Source organism: Topomyia yanbarensis, chromosome 2, assembly GCF_030247195.1.
Source record: "Topomyia yanbarensis strain Yona2022 chromosome 2, ASM3024719v1, whole genome shotgun sequence".
NCBI classification, from domain to species: domain Eukaryota; kingdom Metazoa; phylum Arthropoda; class Insecta; order Diptera; family Culicidae; genus Topomyia; species Topomyia yanbarensis.
Genome location: NC_080671.1, coordinates 59,205,383 through 59,225,018, shown reverse-complemented (window position 1 = coordinate 59,225,018; position 19,636 = coordinate 59,205,383). Strand labels below are relative to the sequence as shown.

Here is a 19,636-nt window from a genome sequence, read left to right as displayed (position 1 = left end):
AGATTATTCCCTGCAATTTTTTCTCGGAGTGTTTTGCTGTGCAAAATACAGATCTCGAACCACATTTTTTTAAACGATGCCTGCATAAAATTTTAGGCCCTTTGAAAGTATTGCTCTTGAATCAAAATGCTTTGCTTTGCGTGCAAAATGCTCAGAACCCATGCTGGTAAAACGTTTAATGTTTCAACCGTATCGAAGATGGTCGTTCGCAATTTTAAAGATTTTTGGGTGAATCTTGGAGGAATAACTGTGTTGTAAAATCTGTCGGGAAGTGCCAATTTGACCAACAATCGCTGTAATATTTTAAATCTTGCCGAAGTGATCGTTTAGTGTCGAGATATGTGAATATTAAAAATAAAAGTGGAACTCTGGTCAAAGAACGGACTTCGAGTCTTTCCGTATTAGCCCGAGTTTTTGGAATATTTAGTTACAGGTTTCATAGCCTAACCTTGAGAAAGTCACCTCTATCAGATGCCATCATATCAGGCATTCAATAATGATAATTTTCGATAGATTGCGCCAGGCAAACAAAATCATTTTGCAGAACAATCTACAACATGTCGTTGATCGTGAAGCACTATAATAAAATTCAATATCCTCGTGTTTATGGATAAAATCAAGATTCAACTGCCCGATACGGCACCTCGAACTTGTGATACGGTCTTTAAAATTATCGCTGTACAGAAAAGTGGAATCGTCACAAAGGATACATGAAAAAACTAATTATGCCTAGATATTTCAATGGTGATTACGCGGTAAGATTGCGTCCTTCCTACCTGATCCGACAATACAAAACACGACAGTATTATTTTACAAATAATGCTTTGCAGTTATCAATGACAGATTCCTACCTCCATATTCTATGATGAAACGGCTCACTATCATAAACCGTAACAGCAGTCGTCAAGAAAACTCATCTCTGATAATTAATACCAATACACAGTCTTCAATTCCGTTGCCTGATCCCCAAATAATTGCCAACTTTGTGACACTTGTTCAGGCAATAACGGCAACTGCAAAACCGTAAAAACTGTGTGTAACTTCAAATCAAAAGCCAGAGTTCTCAGTTGGGACGAAGAAAGAAAGAAGATCCAACCGTGCATGTACTGATGAGATGAATTCGAAACGCATAAGCATTTTATTTTTAATTTGTCGATTTGTATAGAACTCTGTTCATACGAACAGCTGTTTTTGTGAATTTGAAATATAGAATACATCCTTTTTATTCCAAAATTTGAATTTGAAAAAAAAAAATCTGTGCGCGTTTCAGGGCTTTAGTCTCTGTACTAAGATTCTAATCAAAATTCATAATCCCGGGATTGGATGGTCGTGGATATTCAAATTCGAAACCAAATTATTTTGGATCCAATGTGCTGAGCAACAGTCTGTTCTAATTTCGTAAGTTCATTTCGATCGGAATATTTAATTTTCTACAGAAACCCATATAATTTGAAAGAACCTTCCTGCATGGCAAGAAATTTCAGTTCGTTGTGAACTTAACATGAAGAATGTTAAAAAGAAGGTATTTTTTCTGGATTTTTTAAAAACATAATGCGAAGAACGAAACGATATCTCGGAATGGTCGAACTAGACTTAGATGGCAAACTAAATATAGTTTGGTTCCATAAATTATAACTGCAAATTAAATAACAAATGTACATGGAGGAAACTGATCAGGACACTAACACAGGCAACTCTGGCATATAATTTCTGTGCTTCATAACTTACATTGAATCCAGAAAATATTTCGATTATAGAGGTTTTAACATTAGGGTCATTTGCCTTTTTTTTCGTGGTAGAAAATCTCTTTTGAAAAAACTGTTACCTTGTGTGCGGGATTGGGAATCGAACCAATCGATTTACCAACTACGCTATGCCAACCCCTAAAATCATTGTTAAAAATTCCATTGCCTGTAGTAAAATATAGTAAACAAGAGAAATACTGAACAGTCCTAGAAATCAACCTCTGTGTTCTAAATTTTGAAATGAAATTTGTACGGATTTTTCTTAGTCCACAGTTGGTCAGCTTACGCATGCCTAATATCCGATCTCACCATTTGCGATAATTATGCTATCATGCCCAATATGACTGTTGATAACGTAAACAAGAAATGCGTCTATTGTTCGGTATATTTGCCGTGTAATGAACCATCACCTTCTGATGATTTCAAAAGGGTTGAATAATACTGTGGCAGCAATCGGTTTCCATTCATAATTCAAATGCCCATAACAGAAGCACCGAATTGATGAAATACTTAAGTAGTACAAATATGCACATACTTATTGTAGGAAATCGGTCAATATTTGCACGAGCTGGCAGAGAAGAGGTACTAGATGTAACTCCCTGTTCTGACGGTATTACGCATGAGTTGACTAACTAGCTCATAAAAACGAGCTCGAACCGCTGTTGTCTGATCAAAAGTACATCGTCATTTTTCTTTAATTTTTTTTACAATAAAATTATGTTTACCTATGAAATATTTATAAGATACACTTCTTAATAAGCAAAAAAGAAATAAATTACCTTACAAAAACTTAATCTGGAATGTCACATCTGTCGATTGGCGGCCAATGTATTTTCTTTGCTGTGGCGTGTGCCGCAGCCGCAATCCGCTTAACGGTGGTTGACAGGATAGGGGGTCCGAATAGCCCCGTACGCTCATATCGCACAAAAGTAGTGAGCGTCTCGAAAATATCTGCGTTTTCACCCAAACAAAAATCATTCCATAAAATAGGAGCCTCAAGGTTTCCAAAACACTCACCCGTTATTTTTTCACTTTTATTTGTTTCTTTAATCACGGTTTTTCGGTTATAATGATTTTTGTTTTGAGAATGGCAAAACAACGAAACACGTTGTATCTGCTTTCTACAAAGAACAAAGAATAAAATTCAGTTCTTAAAAATAATGTTTCAGAATAGCGGTTCCACGAATATGTACGATAGTCAGAAAGTCTTGCTTTTTTCTGAGAAATCGAGAGGGTCCGAATTACCCCCACTGTCTTAATAGCTCCAGTTTCCTCAATGTCCCGATATTATCAATGTCCCGGTTTTACCAGCCTAAAATTCACCAAGGGGCTGATAAAAACGGGTCTTCACTGTAGTTATCTTCCTATTTGACACCTTAAATGGAGATTTACAAATACACTAGTATTAGTTGTTGATTATTGATACACTAAGTATGTTTAACCTGAGACATGTAATATTGATTGAAAATATTTGAAATACCGCCAATCCAATCAGCGTAGGGGAGTTTTTTCATTGTTGCACGATCGTTTCGTGCAAAAAATACAAAGGATTTGCTAGCCCATGTATAAGAAAAACTAAATGAAAAATCCGCACTTATTAAATGTCTGATTACTAATTATATTTTTTCTTCTTTATTTTATCTCATTGCAGAGGAATTTTACTACAAAACCAACAAGACTACGCAGAAGCTGTAGAAAGCTTCCGAAAAGCGATCCAGTTTCGACCATCGCTTGCACGTAAGTAAACCCATGTCAATCATTACCTTTGTCAAAACAAACAGGTTGACCCACTCAACGCGATTACTATTCTAAACGACTTGTGCCAATCAGAAGCCTTAGGCTGACCTTTTTAATTGAATATATGACGGACAGTGAAAATAACAAAATATTATCCGCCTCGAGATTTCAATGCTTAAATAATATCATGATGACGTTTTTTGTGTCTGCGAATAGATACCTATTTTCTGAATTAATTGACACAATACGAATTTCAATTCTTTTCCATACATCCCCTCATAAATATTCTACGTATTTTTTATCTGGCTACCATTGACAACGCTTATGAACTTCTGTCACTACCCGAACGGGCAATACCCCTTCAGAATGTCAACCCATGTCAATTAGTGCACGCTACTCTGCCTGTCATTCATCCTCGGCCGGAAGATAAACTGTCACAAAATGCTTGAAAAGTGGGACAGAAAAAGAAGCAATAAATTTGCTCCATTTTCGCTTCTGGCTCCTTTTCTGTTCTGTTCCTGCAAGACAAAGCCATAAAACGTACTAGAGGCAATCCGAAACAGCATAACTGGATGAAGTTAGTGAACCACCTACCTACCACCCCACTGGGGACATGCCGCTCGCGCCACTGTGACAGTGACGTAAGAAAGTTATTTTGCCAATTCGTTACGCATCGTGTGCCAATGTGTCAGATTTGCCCCGAGTCCCGAAAAGTTAACCTCGATCCCGTGTCTTCGCTTTCACTCTGGATGTGACTAGATGTATTGGCTTTCTTTGGTCGACGGGAAAACCCATAAGAAAAGCGTAAGAATATCCATCCTGTAGGTACGTTTATGTAGGTACAGAACATCCAACGCACCAGATGGCGAAAGCAGATCCAGCGTGACGAATTGATTGTTTTTGTTCATCCTCCCCTCAGAACCGCACCACCAGAATCGGTGGGCCATCGGCCGGCCGACCGACCGACCGACCGGTCGTTCTCCGCTGCTAGGATGCTGAACCGGTTTCTCTTCCTGTGTCGCTACTGCTCGTTCCATCTCGCTGCATTTGGGTGAAATTTTCATTTCTTTGTTGTGTTTCTTGGCCAGTTCCTGTCTGCCGCACAATAGACTGATATACAGTATACAGGCAATCCTCCGCATCAGCCGGGCTGAATTGGGTGAGCAAGGCTGGGCGGGAGTAGGTATGGTAACGCCACGAGGCTTTGTTTGATTATGCAGTGATGCGTACGGTCCGAAGGGTGGTGAGTGTCTGTGTTTCTGTTAGAAATAAGTCGTTTGGGCAAATTTTCTGTTCGGCCAGTTGGTGAGTCAAGGTTATAGTCGAATATTGATTTTCCACCATAGTTGTTTGGTTTTACAGTTGGAAGAAGCACGACAGAAATGTTTCTCCGAATTTGATCCGTAATATGTGCCGGTAGTGATGAATTAGCAGAGATGCGTCAATATTTATTTAGAAAAGGGTACCCAATTGATTGATGATATTCAAACTTCATGGTTGGGTAGGTCCTAAATTTGAGACCACCAGAGCAGGGTTCTATTAGGTTCGAAAAGCGCTTTAACATAGAAATATGTTTTTGTTTTCGATATGGGAGTGTGCGAATTCAACTAAACGGTTAGGTTTTAAACGCTTATAATTCAGCCACGTCACAATACAATTTCGAAATCACGTACATATCGCTCAGAAATCCTTCTAAGCACAGATTCCAATATGTAAAACTACAGATTTGTGATATTACAGTATTTAAAATTTGAATAATGTAAATCATAGTCAAAATACCATGCATTTCGACGTAGAAGGTTGCACTTCTTAAGTCTGGGACGTTTTTATGATAATCCTTAACTATTCAACATTTTTCGAGCAAGTGCATTCTTCCATCGAACGCCGGGTTGGAAACAACAGCAGCAAACACACTGTATTTGAACACCGTATGTATTGAGAACGGCACTCCGTGTCGGTCAGTTATTTTGAGCAGACTGTTCTCAAATGTGCCGCTCTCATCGGAGTGTTTTCAGCATTTCAGGATTATTTACGGAATATAAACTATCGAAAACCGTGTTGGATGTAGTTTAAAATGTAGTGCGCATTTATGTGCAAATTGTATTGGATTTTATCGATTATTTCTGTTGAGCCTTAAAATAATGGCTCGAAAACGAGGGATACGCAAATAATATACAAGGTTGAGCACTGTATGTGTATTTAGTTCTTTCTAACTCTCATATAAGTGTAACGAAATTACAATACAAAATACTGAAAAACGATTTAATTAAATTATTTGAACCATTCGCAAAATATAATGTTTTATCCATTTTATAAAGTCTAATCCTTGTTTTATTATGTTAGTGCGACAGTTGGGATTAAATTATATGGTGTCTTTAGTTGGGCCAACCTTTCTATATGCACATATCTTCATTCCATCTAGGTATATATGCAAACACATAAAATCTCTGATCGTTTTATTGGCGTTAAATAACCCAATAGATTTTTGGAGAACGTTCTACGTTAATAGTTCGTTGGGCTGTGTCTTGTAGTCTTTTCATAATTATGATAACTTATCATCCAAGAAAATGATCGGATCGCGGGGTGATCCACTATATTGAAATTGGCGGTGGTTGATTCATATATTTTTACAAAAATATTCTTATCGCTAAACTAATCGCCCTATTAGTGATGAACTGCCCTACTAGCTACTTAATTTAATAATATGATGTAGGGAATGGGCATAGCGTACACACTTAAAAATATTTACATCTCGCTAGATGCACATAAAAGGAGCGTCACAATTCATTTGAATTTATATTCAAGAACATGTTTGTACATGTTTTACATGCGCTTTGTTCACAATTCTGCATCTCCATTCAACCGAGTTCTACATCAAAAGATACTCAATATTACATTTCACATGTCAAAATATGTAAAATTCCATTATTAGACAGCAAAATACGTCGCGAGTTTGTTTAGGTCAAATGTAATTAACATATTTTCTAAGTGTGTAGTTGGTAAATCGATACGCAGCTCACCTGGGTTCAAGTCCCAACCCCGCACATAGGATTAGAAATTTTGCTTAAGAGATTTTTCCGACCCGAAGAGGCCTCTATAATAAAAATGAAATAATAATAATCTGTTTTTCATCAACCAGGATGGTTAAAAATGGCGTGTAAAAACATTCCCTTGGTCTCGTACAGTTCTTTTGAATTTGGTAGCTTTTCCTCCAGCATTCCTTCAAATTTATTAGAAATTCGGTGGATTTTCTGTAATTTCGTAGGACTTCTTTGGAGTTCTAGAACTATCCTAGATCTTTGAAACTTGTAAGACGTACTTGAAATTCAAAGAAATTCCATGAAGATTTTCTTGAATTTCTGGTTTTCCTGAATCAGAAGGAGTTGTACAAGTACAATTTATCAAAATATTGGAACAAACATGTATAACAAAAACCAATTTTGGTCGCATAAAAATCCTGAAATGCATAGGATTGAAAAAGCATCACAGTTGGTCACTAGATGAGCGAACTTCGAGCGAACGATAAAGCTGGAACTGTTAAGAACAACGTAGAATCTTTGCTCGAGAAGTGTCCCCGTGTGTCCAGATGACCTACACCGTGATCGCAATGTTAATAGATCATCACATTGATGCAATGAGATGTGTCGCACGACAGGTACTTCCACCAAAAATGTTTGGACCGAAGAATCGAATTCCGGAAAGTTCGGAACCGGTCATAACCTGATTGCATTGATCCTAGAATTTTTCATAAAGATTCGTAATGTTTGGTATGCATTTTGGTATGGATGGTGCATTTTGGGTTTACCAGGTCCACAGGTCCACCAGGTCCGTCCATGCCCATTACGATCCCAAAATGACTTCGAAAGACTTACATATAAGTTTTAATCAAGTGTTTTCTATAATAATGCCAGACTTAAATCTAGTCATTAAAAATTATTAAACCCGACCACGGAGACATTAAAAATATAGCTGATTTTTCGAGACTGTGTAATATAATTCCCGAGTAATTTTTAATCTATCGCAACTATCTACTCATGTTCTAGATCACGCTCTATTGCTCCCATATGTAACAATTTGCTATACACCCTCCCCATTAAAACATAATTTATTGAGGGTCATTTAACAGTACCTAATTCTAAAACCAAGTACAACACTATACTCTCTGGTATAGTTTTAAAATAATCTATTATTTCAATTAATCATTTATTTCACTATCTGAATTATTTAGCTGATCTATCCAGCAAAAATCTGGTCTCTGGAAAATATAGTCAAAACGAGTAGCTGCACATTGCGGACTGTGAAGAGGAAGCCTATGCTTGAAAAAGGAAAGAATCGTTTCTTCCACGAAATATGAAATATCATTTTCCAATTAAATTTTCAATAATGTACTAATGAACTTTGGTAAACAAGATCGCTGTAGATTATCTCATAACTTTTAGAAAACAAATTTAAAGTAAAACTACTCTAACATAATTCAGAGTCCATGCCCAGCAAAATCTCCGACTAACTGCCACCTTTCTGTAGGTACAAATCCAGTTGAGTCCGCCCGTGCTTAAGAATTAACTACAGAAGTATGCTGTCAGATGCCTTAGTGATAGAAAACCTATCATGTATATCCGAAATACGGAATATGTGTACATACTTATAAACTGCCGAAAACATGAATTGACGCAACGCACACCTAAGCATAAATATATCTTTTTTCAGAAGCAAACTCTCAAGCAGGAATCAGGAAACAGAATATATTGGCTTAAATTCCAGGTTCCCCGTATGTAGTCGGGGATTTGTGCCTTGCCGTGTTTTTTCATCATTTTCTGAGCGGAAGGAAAGAAGAAGGAGGTGTGGGGAAGTAGAATTGGGAGGGCGGGAAAAATAACAGCACAAAAACAAAAACAAACAGCAGGTAAGTTAATCTCACAAGGGACGATCCATAAATGACGTAGAATTTTTTGAGTGATTTTAACACCCCCTCCCCCATCGTAGCATTTCGTCACAAACCTCTAAATACCCCCCGGGTAATTACGTAGCTTGACGGTAAGTCCCCCCCCCCCTTGTCCCCACAAAATTTTAAAAAAAATGGAAAACGATGTTAGTTATTCCCCTTGAAAAAAGCTACGTAGCATGGCATGACCCCCTACCCCCCTGTCGTTACACATCATCACAGAATACAAAAATCCCCCCTCCCCCATATAATGCTACGTCATTTATGGATGATCCCCAAGTGGTTCAACTCGCCTGCGAGTAATCCTAAAGCTCTTTACCACATTGGATAAGAAACTTTAGTATGTCTCTGAGTTTCAGTCTTCCAAACATGGTGTCGTCTATGTAAGGACAGCCGAAAACTCGAAATCGCAATTGCGTCACTGCTGGACAGTTGCATATCAGATGATATGAATTTCCGTACTCGGATTCACAAAGATCGCATGAAAAAGACTCAGCGCGCTAAATAGTTAGCATGTGGTAATTGAGTTTGCAGTGGCCGGTTAAATCCCTGGTCAGCATGCCGCGTTGAAGCTTCGAAAAATGTAGGAGATTTTTCGAGGTCACTGGGCTTAGTTGTTCTAGAAACGCTTTTGTTTAGCGACACATTTGTAGATTTCTCTAATAATAGCAGTGCTCGTACGAAGCCCAGAACCGTATTTTTTCTCTTATCCAACTTGTCGAAATTGGTAGAGCGGGTTCACGACCAACGAAGTCAATCGCTGCACCTACCCTGATCAATTGGTCAGCCCGTTCATTTTCATGTCCGGGCACCCATTCAAGGTAGATAGTGTTGACAACGCTTGGTTCTTCGATTTGGGTTCGGAATGCGATCACTAGCTTTGACCGTGATTTGTCTGAGCTAAGGGCCTTGATTGCAGCCTGACTATCGGAGCAGAAGTTTATAACCCCGCACATAATCGCGAAGACTTCTGCTTGGAATACAGTACAGTATCTACCTAGTGAGTGAGATTATTCCAATCTCATTTCACAACAGTAGACACCCGCACCAGCATATCCCTCCATCAGTGAACCGTCAGTGTAAAAGACCACTTGGGTATGTTATTGTCTTTCCATATAGCCAGACAATTACTCCTCTCGAGAGGGAATCTTCACATGGAATGTCCTGTAAGGAAAACTACATGTGAGTGTAATATCGCTGGGAGCAAGAATATCTTCGCACCATGAAACCACTTGTGACCACAATCGTGTATGACTGGTAGCAAGATCAACATGGTTACTGTTCCAGACCCAGTAACCTGCAGTCTGTATGCACATGATAGTGCATCTTGTTTGAGGTGTATGTGTGATGGTTTGATATTCAGAAGTGCAGCAGTCGGAGTTGTGGTGAAATCACCAGTCAACGACATGAGCGCCATTCTTTGCAGATGGTTTAGCTTTGACTGGAGTCATCATCTCTCGGTTGGCAAAGCTGTATTATCGTGCAACATGAGTCCAATCTATGTCGCCATTCACCTCTGATACAGAACTCCTATCCCTTACTCCACGCGGTGCCAAGCGGGGTACAGGCCTCCTTTTGCCGTTTTTGCTTAAACTTGGGACTGGGTCGGGTTCTGTCCCCAACCGCTATCAATTCGCTCACTTCGACAGGTTGATGGATTGGAGCCTGTCTCAGTTTCGTTTCGAGCGGGAGTGACATTAGTGAAGATCGTCTAGGATCTGTGGTCGTATGCTGACAGGGAAGGGGGACAAACGACGCGCGCGTGAAACTTCTAGTGTATCTGTCTTGCAAAGTGAATCTTTCGGTATAATTAATGGTTATTTTGGGCAGCTCAAAATTATTTCTTGGTTTTCTTTTGCAGGTTCGGTTTGTATACAACATTTGATTAATATTTTTTCTCAATAAATAGTTGTTCGGAAATTAGCCCCAATAAGACATCAATTTGAATAGTATCGATGATCAAGGGTCAATACGTACTGAAAAATCGTGGCGTCTTCTTTATGAATCTAATTTCGAGTTTTGTCAACGTGTCACTAGGTAATTTTCAACACAATAAATATATCATAGAAAAGGATTAGCGAATTTTCTTTGAATACTGTCGCAATAAATAGTGATCCGGCCCATTACGCAGATAAGATTAGCTTTCCTAATCAATACTCCCATGGTCGGCTGTGTGCAGTTCAAATTGCTTTTGTTTAGAAAACAGGATACTCTCGGTAGCCGGCTACCCAGACTTTAAAAATAATCAAGAATTAAATAAGATGTTTTCTTTTTCGAGTGATCATGTACTCGAAAACCAACTAAACTATTACCTAATAAACCATGCTTTACAGGTCGCATCGCTTACTTGGAGCGAATACTAGACCTTATACCCTTCCAAACGACCAACCAACGGATCAGCAATACTTCCCGTCTACCTTATCCTTTATTCTTCTCCGTGTGCGATGGAGATGGGGGCTGCCGGCAATGATGGCTATCATGTTGTTGAGGTTTTAATATGGGTCGGATTGGTATGAATTCCTACTTACCACTTCCTAAGCAACTCATATTAGATAATCAGCAGTCAAACATGATGAAGTCAGTGTGCAATCCGCCAAAATCATCGTCACAACGCAACGCAACTGGACTGTCATCACCTCTCCCCTCTGCCACCACACAAGGCATCCGTATGACAGTATTGGACGTACAATTGTCGTGTAAATCCAGTAGATGTATGATTTCCAAAAGTTCGTCTTCACTGCCCGAAAGCCATGCACGCTTTCTTAACCCTGAACTCAATGTGAGCAGACCAATTCAGTTTGGAATCCAATATAATTCCAACGTATTTGACTTGATCTGCACACAGTAGCTCAGAGTCAAAGAACCGCAAAGGACGAACCCCGGTTGTTATTCGCTTCTTCGCGAAAAGAATTATTGGAGTTTTGCTTTGGTTGACTGATAATTTGACTTGTTGTTTAATTTAACTGTTCGACAGCGACAGCGACAGTCAAAGATTGTTCCGATGCAAAATCCAGTAATTAGTATTTGGAAATCTTCAGCAAACCCGTAGGTTGGAAATCCAAGCTTATTGAGTTTATTAAACAAACTGTCGGCTAGCAAGATCCATAACAAAGGTGACAGAACGCTGCCCTGAGGACAACCGCAAATACTCAACTTCCGTCTACCAGCCTGTCACAGTGACGAGCAAAGCATGCGGTTACTAAGCATTGCGTTTATCCAACCCGAGATACATGCAGATACCCCATGACCGCGCGTCGCTTCCAGAATAGACTTGAAAGAGACATTATCAAAAGCACCTTCAATATCTAGGAATACACCCAAGCTAGATTGCCTGAGCGAGAAAGCCTTTTCAATGTTGTAAACAACATCGTGAAGCAGAGTGATCGTGGATTTCCCACACTGATATGCATGTTGCATTTTGTGCAGTGGATATTCAACTAAACTAACGTTCCTGATGTGATGATCGATTATCCGTTCCAAAGCTTTCAGAAGAAAAGAACTTAAGCTGATAGGCCTAAAACTCTTGGCTTCTTCATAGCTCCGGATCGATACAACCAGGAAAGTGTGCGTCGAAGAGACAATTAAGAACATCTTTTTCGTCCGTCCGTCTCTGGTTTTTAAGGAGTTCATTTGAAAATCTTTCGATTTCGAGAGAATTATATTTAACCTGCTATCCTCGTTCAGACTAAAGACATTAGTGAATATGTTTTGCCAGCCAGCTCGCTCTGCAGATCTAGGGGTGCTTACAGAGTGGCGGCGAGAAGCTGAGCTGGGGCTGGAACAGACATTTGAAAGCGAGATGCGAGAAACCTACTTACTGCGCATACCAAATGGATGATGTCATAGTGAAAGCCGAGCGGATCTGCGCCGACTGCCCGCTTTTACTCTGACAGGCTCCATTTGATATGCTGCAAGCAGGTTTCTCGCATCCTACTGTCAGTACCAGCCCCTGCTCAGCTTCTCGCCGCCACTCTGTAAGCCTCCTAAGACATTTCTTATATGCACTACGAGATGACCTAGCCCTGGAGTCTACCAAGGGGTTCCCCTAGCCGATTTAACAGTACGAAGTGGACAAGTTTCTTCGTAGGATGCTACTATGAATGAGTTTGTCGTATCCACAACAACATCTAGTTGACTAATTGTTGGAGAATATCCATTAAATTTGGTCGCCAAGATTTCCAAAAGGAGATCCAAGTTTGTAGATTTAGGATAACGATATGTTGCCACATTGAAGGTGATATCAAAGTGATCGAAAAGTATATATTTGGTCAAGGCTCCGAAAATGGCAACCACAGGCGAAATTTTTTTTATCAAATTTTGCGTCAAACTGTTTGTTTTCCGTATGTATATAACCTCTAATATTAAAAAATATGAATGGCGAGCCCAGAAAAAAATTCCATGTCTGTCATTTATAAAAGTTTGTTGATGCTACTTGCATGACCTGAAAATGATTAAAAGACCGTAAGGAGATAAAAATGTACACAAAATCCATATTTATAACTTTTTGCCTGGAACCACATTTTTCCATCGTAGTCTAAATTAAATTTGATGATATTACTTGAAAAAATGGGATGAATATGGATAAATGCATATTTTCAATTGTAAAGTAATGGAAACCATATAACTTGTGGCGTGACAGATCAAAAATTCGAAAAAGTTTTGTGGACCACACTAAAAGCATGCATACAATGTCTAACCTATATTTTTTATTACTACTTTGAGTCTACTTTTTGAAATTGCATTGTGAAAACCTTAAAGTTTTATTCATTTTTGAGAAAACACAGTTGATCTTATGTAACGTGACAGAAAACTGTGAAGCAATTCCATCAAGTTTGATTCAAGTACGTCAAAAATTGGTGACCATCTTCGATTCTGATGAAACCTTTTAAGTTTCATCTTTATGGGAGACTAAGTATTTTGCATTATTAACCAAACATTTTTTATTCAAGAGCAATACTTAAAAAGGGCGTATCAGATCTGAATGCACTACTTTCAAAATATATTGTTCGAAAATCGCCATTGGTGCAGCAAAACTATATGATAGCAAGTTTTAGGGAATCAATTCTTCCTTGTGAATATTTTTTGGTGAATTTTTTCAATAGGAAAACAAAAAAATGTTAAAAAATACAATTACAAAAAAACAATGATTTTTTTTGCTAACGAAAACCTAAAAACTGAAGAAACTGTAATTACATTATTAGGAAGTTACTAGTAAGGATGCATTTTTAACTTCAAGTATGCTTCAAAATTTCTTAGTATTTGCCAGTCATAAATATACTTTTCTTATACAATACTAATACTAAATATAATTTCAAAGCAAAATGCACTTGAGAAATTTTGTTCGTTATTTTTTTATTTTTTTCTTCAACAAAAATATCTAGTAGTGAAAATACGCGCTTTTATTAAATAACTCACAGATACCAAACGCAAAAACATAACACGTTTAAAATTTAATTGCAAATAAAAACGTTTAAAATATAATTGCATTGTGGAGAAAATAACAATAAAAGGTTTTAACATATTTCAAAAATTCTTTTAATTTTTAAATTTTAATTTTTCTATTTTAATTTAATTTTTTTTCTTTAAATAATTTAGTTATAAAATGTATTTCAAAATGATTTTTCAATTCAAAATTCTCATGAAAAATTGTGCTTCAAAATGCAGATGTTTTTGAGTTATTTCAGATTTTTTTTCAACACAATATATTACTTCGTGAAATTACGACCTTTTCATAAGTTATTCACGTTTCTTCATCAAAACCAATATGCTTTTCTAAATAAACATGAAATTTCCCGTTAATACTCAGTTCCCAGATCAAGCATGATTTGTGCACGACTGTCTCGATATGCTTGCTTTAATAAAAATATAGAACTGTAACGTGACAGATTCTGGTTGTAACGTGACAGATCATTGAGAATGCTCCATAAAATCGAAAACAAAGTTTTTATTCAGGAAAACTATATTTCAAACTCTTCCTTGTTTTCCAAGCTTCAACTTAAAACTGTGTTCATGCCAACGGAACAGACTTTTTCAATTTAGTCGGGCAACCTCCAAACTCACTGCGAAAATTGTGTAACGTGACAGACGTATTAAAATGACAATAACACAAAAACCGTTCATGATAGAAAATAACTTCCTGTAGAAAAAATTGTGCGGTCTAGTGACCTTAATAATGTGCAGTTAGGATAGAATCTGATTTTATCGTTTTTGGTGACATATCTTATGAAATATGGGTAAAAATGTAACGTGACACACAGAAGCCTTGACCATTTATGGTCGGATATTTTCGTTTTGGAACTAGCCAATTTCCCAGCTCATGCGAAATGGCCAACTTTGTATTCAAATAACTCATGAACGGGCAAAAACGGGCAGAATCACTTGTATCCGACAGTATCCATGGCTCTGGTAGCTGGATTTAGTTAAGCAACTGGGGACAGAAAGGAGCTTAAATTCATAGATGAGATACAACAACGAATGGCATCTGTTCTGGTATTGTCCAGATTACCTTTTTGCCTTTCTCATATAAAGAAAGGCTATGCAATCACTGTAAAAATCGACTTTTTAACCGAGGCCCGGAGGGCAGAGTGTCATACACCATTCGATTCAGTTCGTCGAGATCGGCAAATGTCTGTGTGTGTGTGTATGTATGTGTGTGTGTATGTGTGTGTGTATGTGTGTGTGTCATTTAAACTCACACAATTTTCTCAGAGATGGCTGAACCGATTTTCGCAAACTTAGTTTCATCTGAAAGGTATAACGCTCCCATAAGCTGCTATTGAATTTTTAGTTGATCCGACTTCCGGTTCCGGAGTTACGGGTTGAAGAGTGCGGTCACACAGCAAATTCCCATATAAACTGGTACCACCATGATGTTCAAATGATGTAAAACATATTAAAATTGATCTAACATTACTCTAGTTTGCGGGTCTGGATCACTAATGATCAATCAAAGCAGCTTTGACCACATTGGCCACCTATGACGGTTCATGACGCCCCCGGGGAACCCGCCAAGTTCCTAAGCTAATATCACACCCATTCCACAACGAGTTCTCTACCGATTTTTACAAACTTGATTTCAAATGAAAGATACAGTAATGCCATTGACTGCTGCTGAATTTCATTCGGTTCTGATTCTTGCTTCCGGAGTTACAGGGGTGTTAGTAAGGATACACTGGAATTTCCCATATAAATCGGTACAATCGTAATACCTCAGAGGCTAAAAGCTATTGAAATGGTGACAAAATTACTTCTAATCGCAGATCTAGATCACTGATTGCCAATCAAACATTCTTTGAATATATTGTCCACTATCGACGATTCCGGAAGTCCGGAATTCCGGGCATATTCCACAATTAAAGTCACATCGGTTCATCGGTGATGACTGAACCGATTTTCTCAAACCAAGTCTCAAATGGAAGGCAAAATATGCAGTTTAGTGTTGCGTCGCCGCCCCTCCCCCCCCCCGCCTTGTCCTTACACCTCCCTCCTTCATCACTCCCCTCCTCTTGGACCACCCTCACGCCCGCATTTCCTTCATATAAGATGAAGGATTTCTGACGCATCCTCCACTTCCACTCTACTAACCCCCCATTCCCTACACGTTCAAACCCATTCCACCAACCTTTCCAAATTATAATCACATGAAGATAACATTGAACTCATGCTTATTAAGCTAATTAAATATTATTCTTTTGCCTTTCTTATATAGAAAGGTTCTGCAATTGCTCCAAAAATCGACTTTCTAACCAAGGCCCGGAGGGCCGAGTCTCATATAACATTCGCGTCAGTTCGCCGAGATCGCAAAATATCTGTGTGTATGTATGTGTGTATATATGTGTGTATGTATGTATGTATGTATGTATGTATGTATGTATGTATGTATGTATGTATGTATGTATGTATGTATGTATGTATGTATGTGTGTGTATGTGCGGATTTGTTAACAAAATGTCCACATCGGTTTCTCGGAGATGGCTGAACCGATTTTTACAAACTAAGATTCAAATGAAAGGTATAATATTCCCATAGGTTGCTATTGAATTTCATTTTCAACCGACATCTTGTTCCGGATTACGAGTTGAAGAGTATGGTTACAAAACAAAATTTGTTGATTTGTCCTCATCGGTTTCTCGGAATTTTCTGAACCGATTTTGACAAACTTAATTTTATCAGTCTCTACGCATCGCTCGATCGAGATAGAAGTGTTTTGTTTTCGGTCTGTTGGAAAAAGAACAGTGCAGTAATCCGCGTTCAAGGTTATTTTGCCATTCTCTGCCTCTTCGAGGTTTGGACTTTTATTCTTTTGTGCGTGTGTTAACCGTTAGGCCACATTCCTCAACCTTTTGTTCGTAAAGCGAGGATTGAACAATAACCAGCTATTTAAGCTGGACTGGTGCGTCGTGGGAAACGAGTATACAGATAAGTGAAATCTACCTTTTTGATACATTTACGGCTTTTTCCCGTCTGCGCGGGTGCTGACCCCGTGCATTGACGGTGTCGATGGCTTCCTCCCCGGATGGCCAAATGGAGATCGAGTCGACTCCTAAGGCTCTCCCCCGACCCAAACAATATCCAGAGCTCTCGACCGGTCCCTTTGTGGTCTTCTTTCGGCCCAAAACAAAATCGCTGAATCTATTACAGATTTCAAAAGACCTGACGGAACGGTTCTCGGCTGTGACCGAAATAAAAAAGGTCCGCTCAGACAGGCTGAGGGTCGTGCTGACTAACTCAAAGCAGGCAAACGATATTGCTTGCTGCGAGCACTTTACGAAGGACTATCACGTGTATATTCCAGCTGTAAAAGTACAGTCTGAAGGCGTTGTCACCGATGACAGTTTGACATGCGAGGATCTGCTGCAGTACGGGGTTGGCCGTTTTAGAGACCGCATACTTCAGCCAGTGAAAATACTCGAGTGCAAGCGTTTGCACTCAGTAGTAGTTGCGGGGGATGGTTCAAAAACGTACCCCCAATCAAACTCTTATCGGTTGACATTCGCTGGTACCGCTTTGCCAAATTACGTCCTCTTGCACAAGGTTCGTCTGCCTGTGCGTCTGTTTGTGCCGCGGGTCATGAATTGCACAAAGTGTAAACAATTGGGTCACACAGCCACCCATTGTAGCAATAAGGCCCGCTGTGGAAAATGCGGGGAGAATCATCTAGATGATTCGTGCAGTAAGAATGCTGAGAAGTGTCCTTACTGTGCAGAGAATCTGCATGATATCTCGGCATGTCCCGCGTACAAACTACGCGGGGATAAACTAAAACGTTCCCTTGCGGGACGATCCGAACGTTCTTTCGCAGAAATGCTAAAGAAAGCTACACCACCAACCTCAACAAACATCTATGCTCACTTGCCTCCTAACGAAGGCGAGGCTGATGACCCACAAGAGGGAACATCTACTAGGGCGCCTAGAAGTTATAGGAAGAGGAGGAACATTTCCTCTCCTAAAGTTCGTTGTAAAGGCCAGAAGGTATCCCTTGACGGGACTCCGAAAGTCACATCTATTGGAAGTGTTGCAACCAAACCGAAGCAATTAGCTCCTGGTCTCGGAGGATTAAACTCAGAGAAGGAGTTCCCAGCACTTCCCGGAACATCAAAAATCCCAAGTGTTCCTCTGTTTCAGTTCGAGAATAATCGCGGCACTGGAATTATCAAACTCTCGGACATTGTGGACTGGATAATAAAAACTTTCAATATAACTGATCCAATTAAAAGTCTTATGTTAGCTTTTCTCCCTACAGTAAGAACATTTTTGAAGCAGTTGACTGCTAAATGGCCCCTCCTTTCAGCGATTGTATCCTTCGATGGCTAACTCATCGAACGAGGTCACGGATTTGATCACTGTTCTACAGTGGAATTGCAGAAGTATCATCCCGAAAATCGATTCCTTCAAAATTTTAATAAATAATTTGAGTTGCGATGCATTTGCATTATGTGAAACTTGGTTAACTTCCGACATAGATCTCAACTTCCACGACTTTAATATTATTCGCCTTGATCGAGACACCCCCTATGGAGGAGTGCTTTTGGGGATCAAAAAGCGCTATTCCTTCTACAGAATTAACCTTCCCTCGATAACAGGTATTGAAGTTGTCGCTTGTCAAGTAACAACCAAAGGCAAAGATCTTTGCATAGCTTCCATATATATTCCCCCCAACACCGCGATTGGGCATCGCCGGCTACATGACATCATAGAATCCCTGCCTGCACCGCGACTAGTTTTAGGCGACTTTAACTCTCACGGTACGGAATGGGGTTGCCTTTATGATGATAACCGTTCCTCTTTAATTCACAATATTTGCGACAAATCCAACATGACAATTCTAAACACGGGTGAAATGACACGGATTCCTCCCCCACCTGCGCGCCCAAGCGCATTAGATTTATCCCTTTGCTCGAACTCGCTAAAGTTAGAATGCGCGTGGAAGGTAATCCCTGATCCCCACGGTAGCGACCATCTGCCGATCGTAGTCTCAATCAATAACGGCTCAAGGCCATTGGAAGCAATCAATATTTCGTATGACCTCACACGAAATATCGATTGGAAGAGCTATGCTGCCGCGATATCCGACAACATCGAATCTACTCAAGAACTTCCTCCGGAGGAAGAGTACAGCTTTTTGGCTGGCTTGATTCTCGACAGCGCGAATCAAGCTCAGACTAAGCCAGTACCCGGCGCGAACATACAAAAACGTTCTCCCAATCCCTGGTGGGACAAAGAGTACTCAGACGTGTACGCAGAGAAGGCCGCCGCGTTTAAGACCTTCCGGAACGACGGGTTACCCGCTAGTTTTCGACAGTACGCGACGTTAGACAAGCGAATGAAGAGTTTGATGAAAGCCAAAAAACGCGGTTATTGGCGCCGGTTCGTCGACGGATTAACGAGAGAAACATCGATGAGCACTCTTTGGGGAACAGCCCGACGTATGCGAAATCGAAACAGTACTAATGAGAGCGTGGAATATTCAAACCGTTGGATATTCGATTTCGCCAAGAAGGTTTGTCCGGATTCCGCCCCGGCACAGAAGATCTACCGCGCCGCGTCCCGTCACGATAACGCGAACGAAACACCTTTTTCGATGGTGGAGTTCTCACTTGCTCTCTTGTCGTGTAACAATAAAGCTCCAGGGCCAGACAGAATCAAATTCAACTTGTTGAAGAATCTGCCAGACTCTGCCAAGAGACGCTTGTTGAACTTATTTAATAAGTTT

General features: G+C 39.5%; 1 protein-coding gene across 3 annotated transcripts in view; it reads left to right on the top strand.

Annotated features, from left to right (window-relative positions):
* The window catches only part of LOC131686130 (protein O-mannosyl-transferase TMTC2-like), an 876,983-nt gene that overhangs the window by 732,807 nt on the left and 124,540 nt on the right, over nucleotides 1-19,636 (top strand). For all 3 annotated transcript variants that reach the window (XR_009304937.1, XM_058970300.1, XM_058970299.1), the window contains exon 7: nucleotides 3,397-3,482. Coding sequence is in view for 2 of the 3 variants with exons in the window: in XM_058970300.1 (XP_058826283.1) it covers nucleotides 3,397-3,482 (86 nt within the window). In the remaining variant the exon portion in view is untranslated. The remainder of the gene's footprint in view (nucleotides 1-3,396; nucleotides 3,483-19,636) is intronic.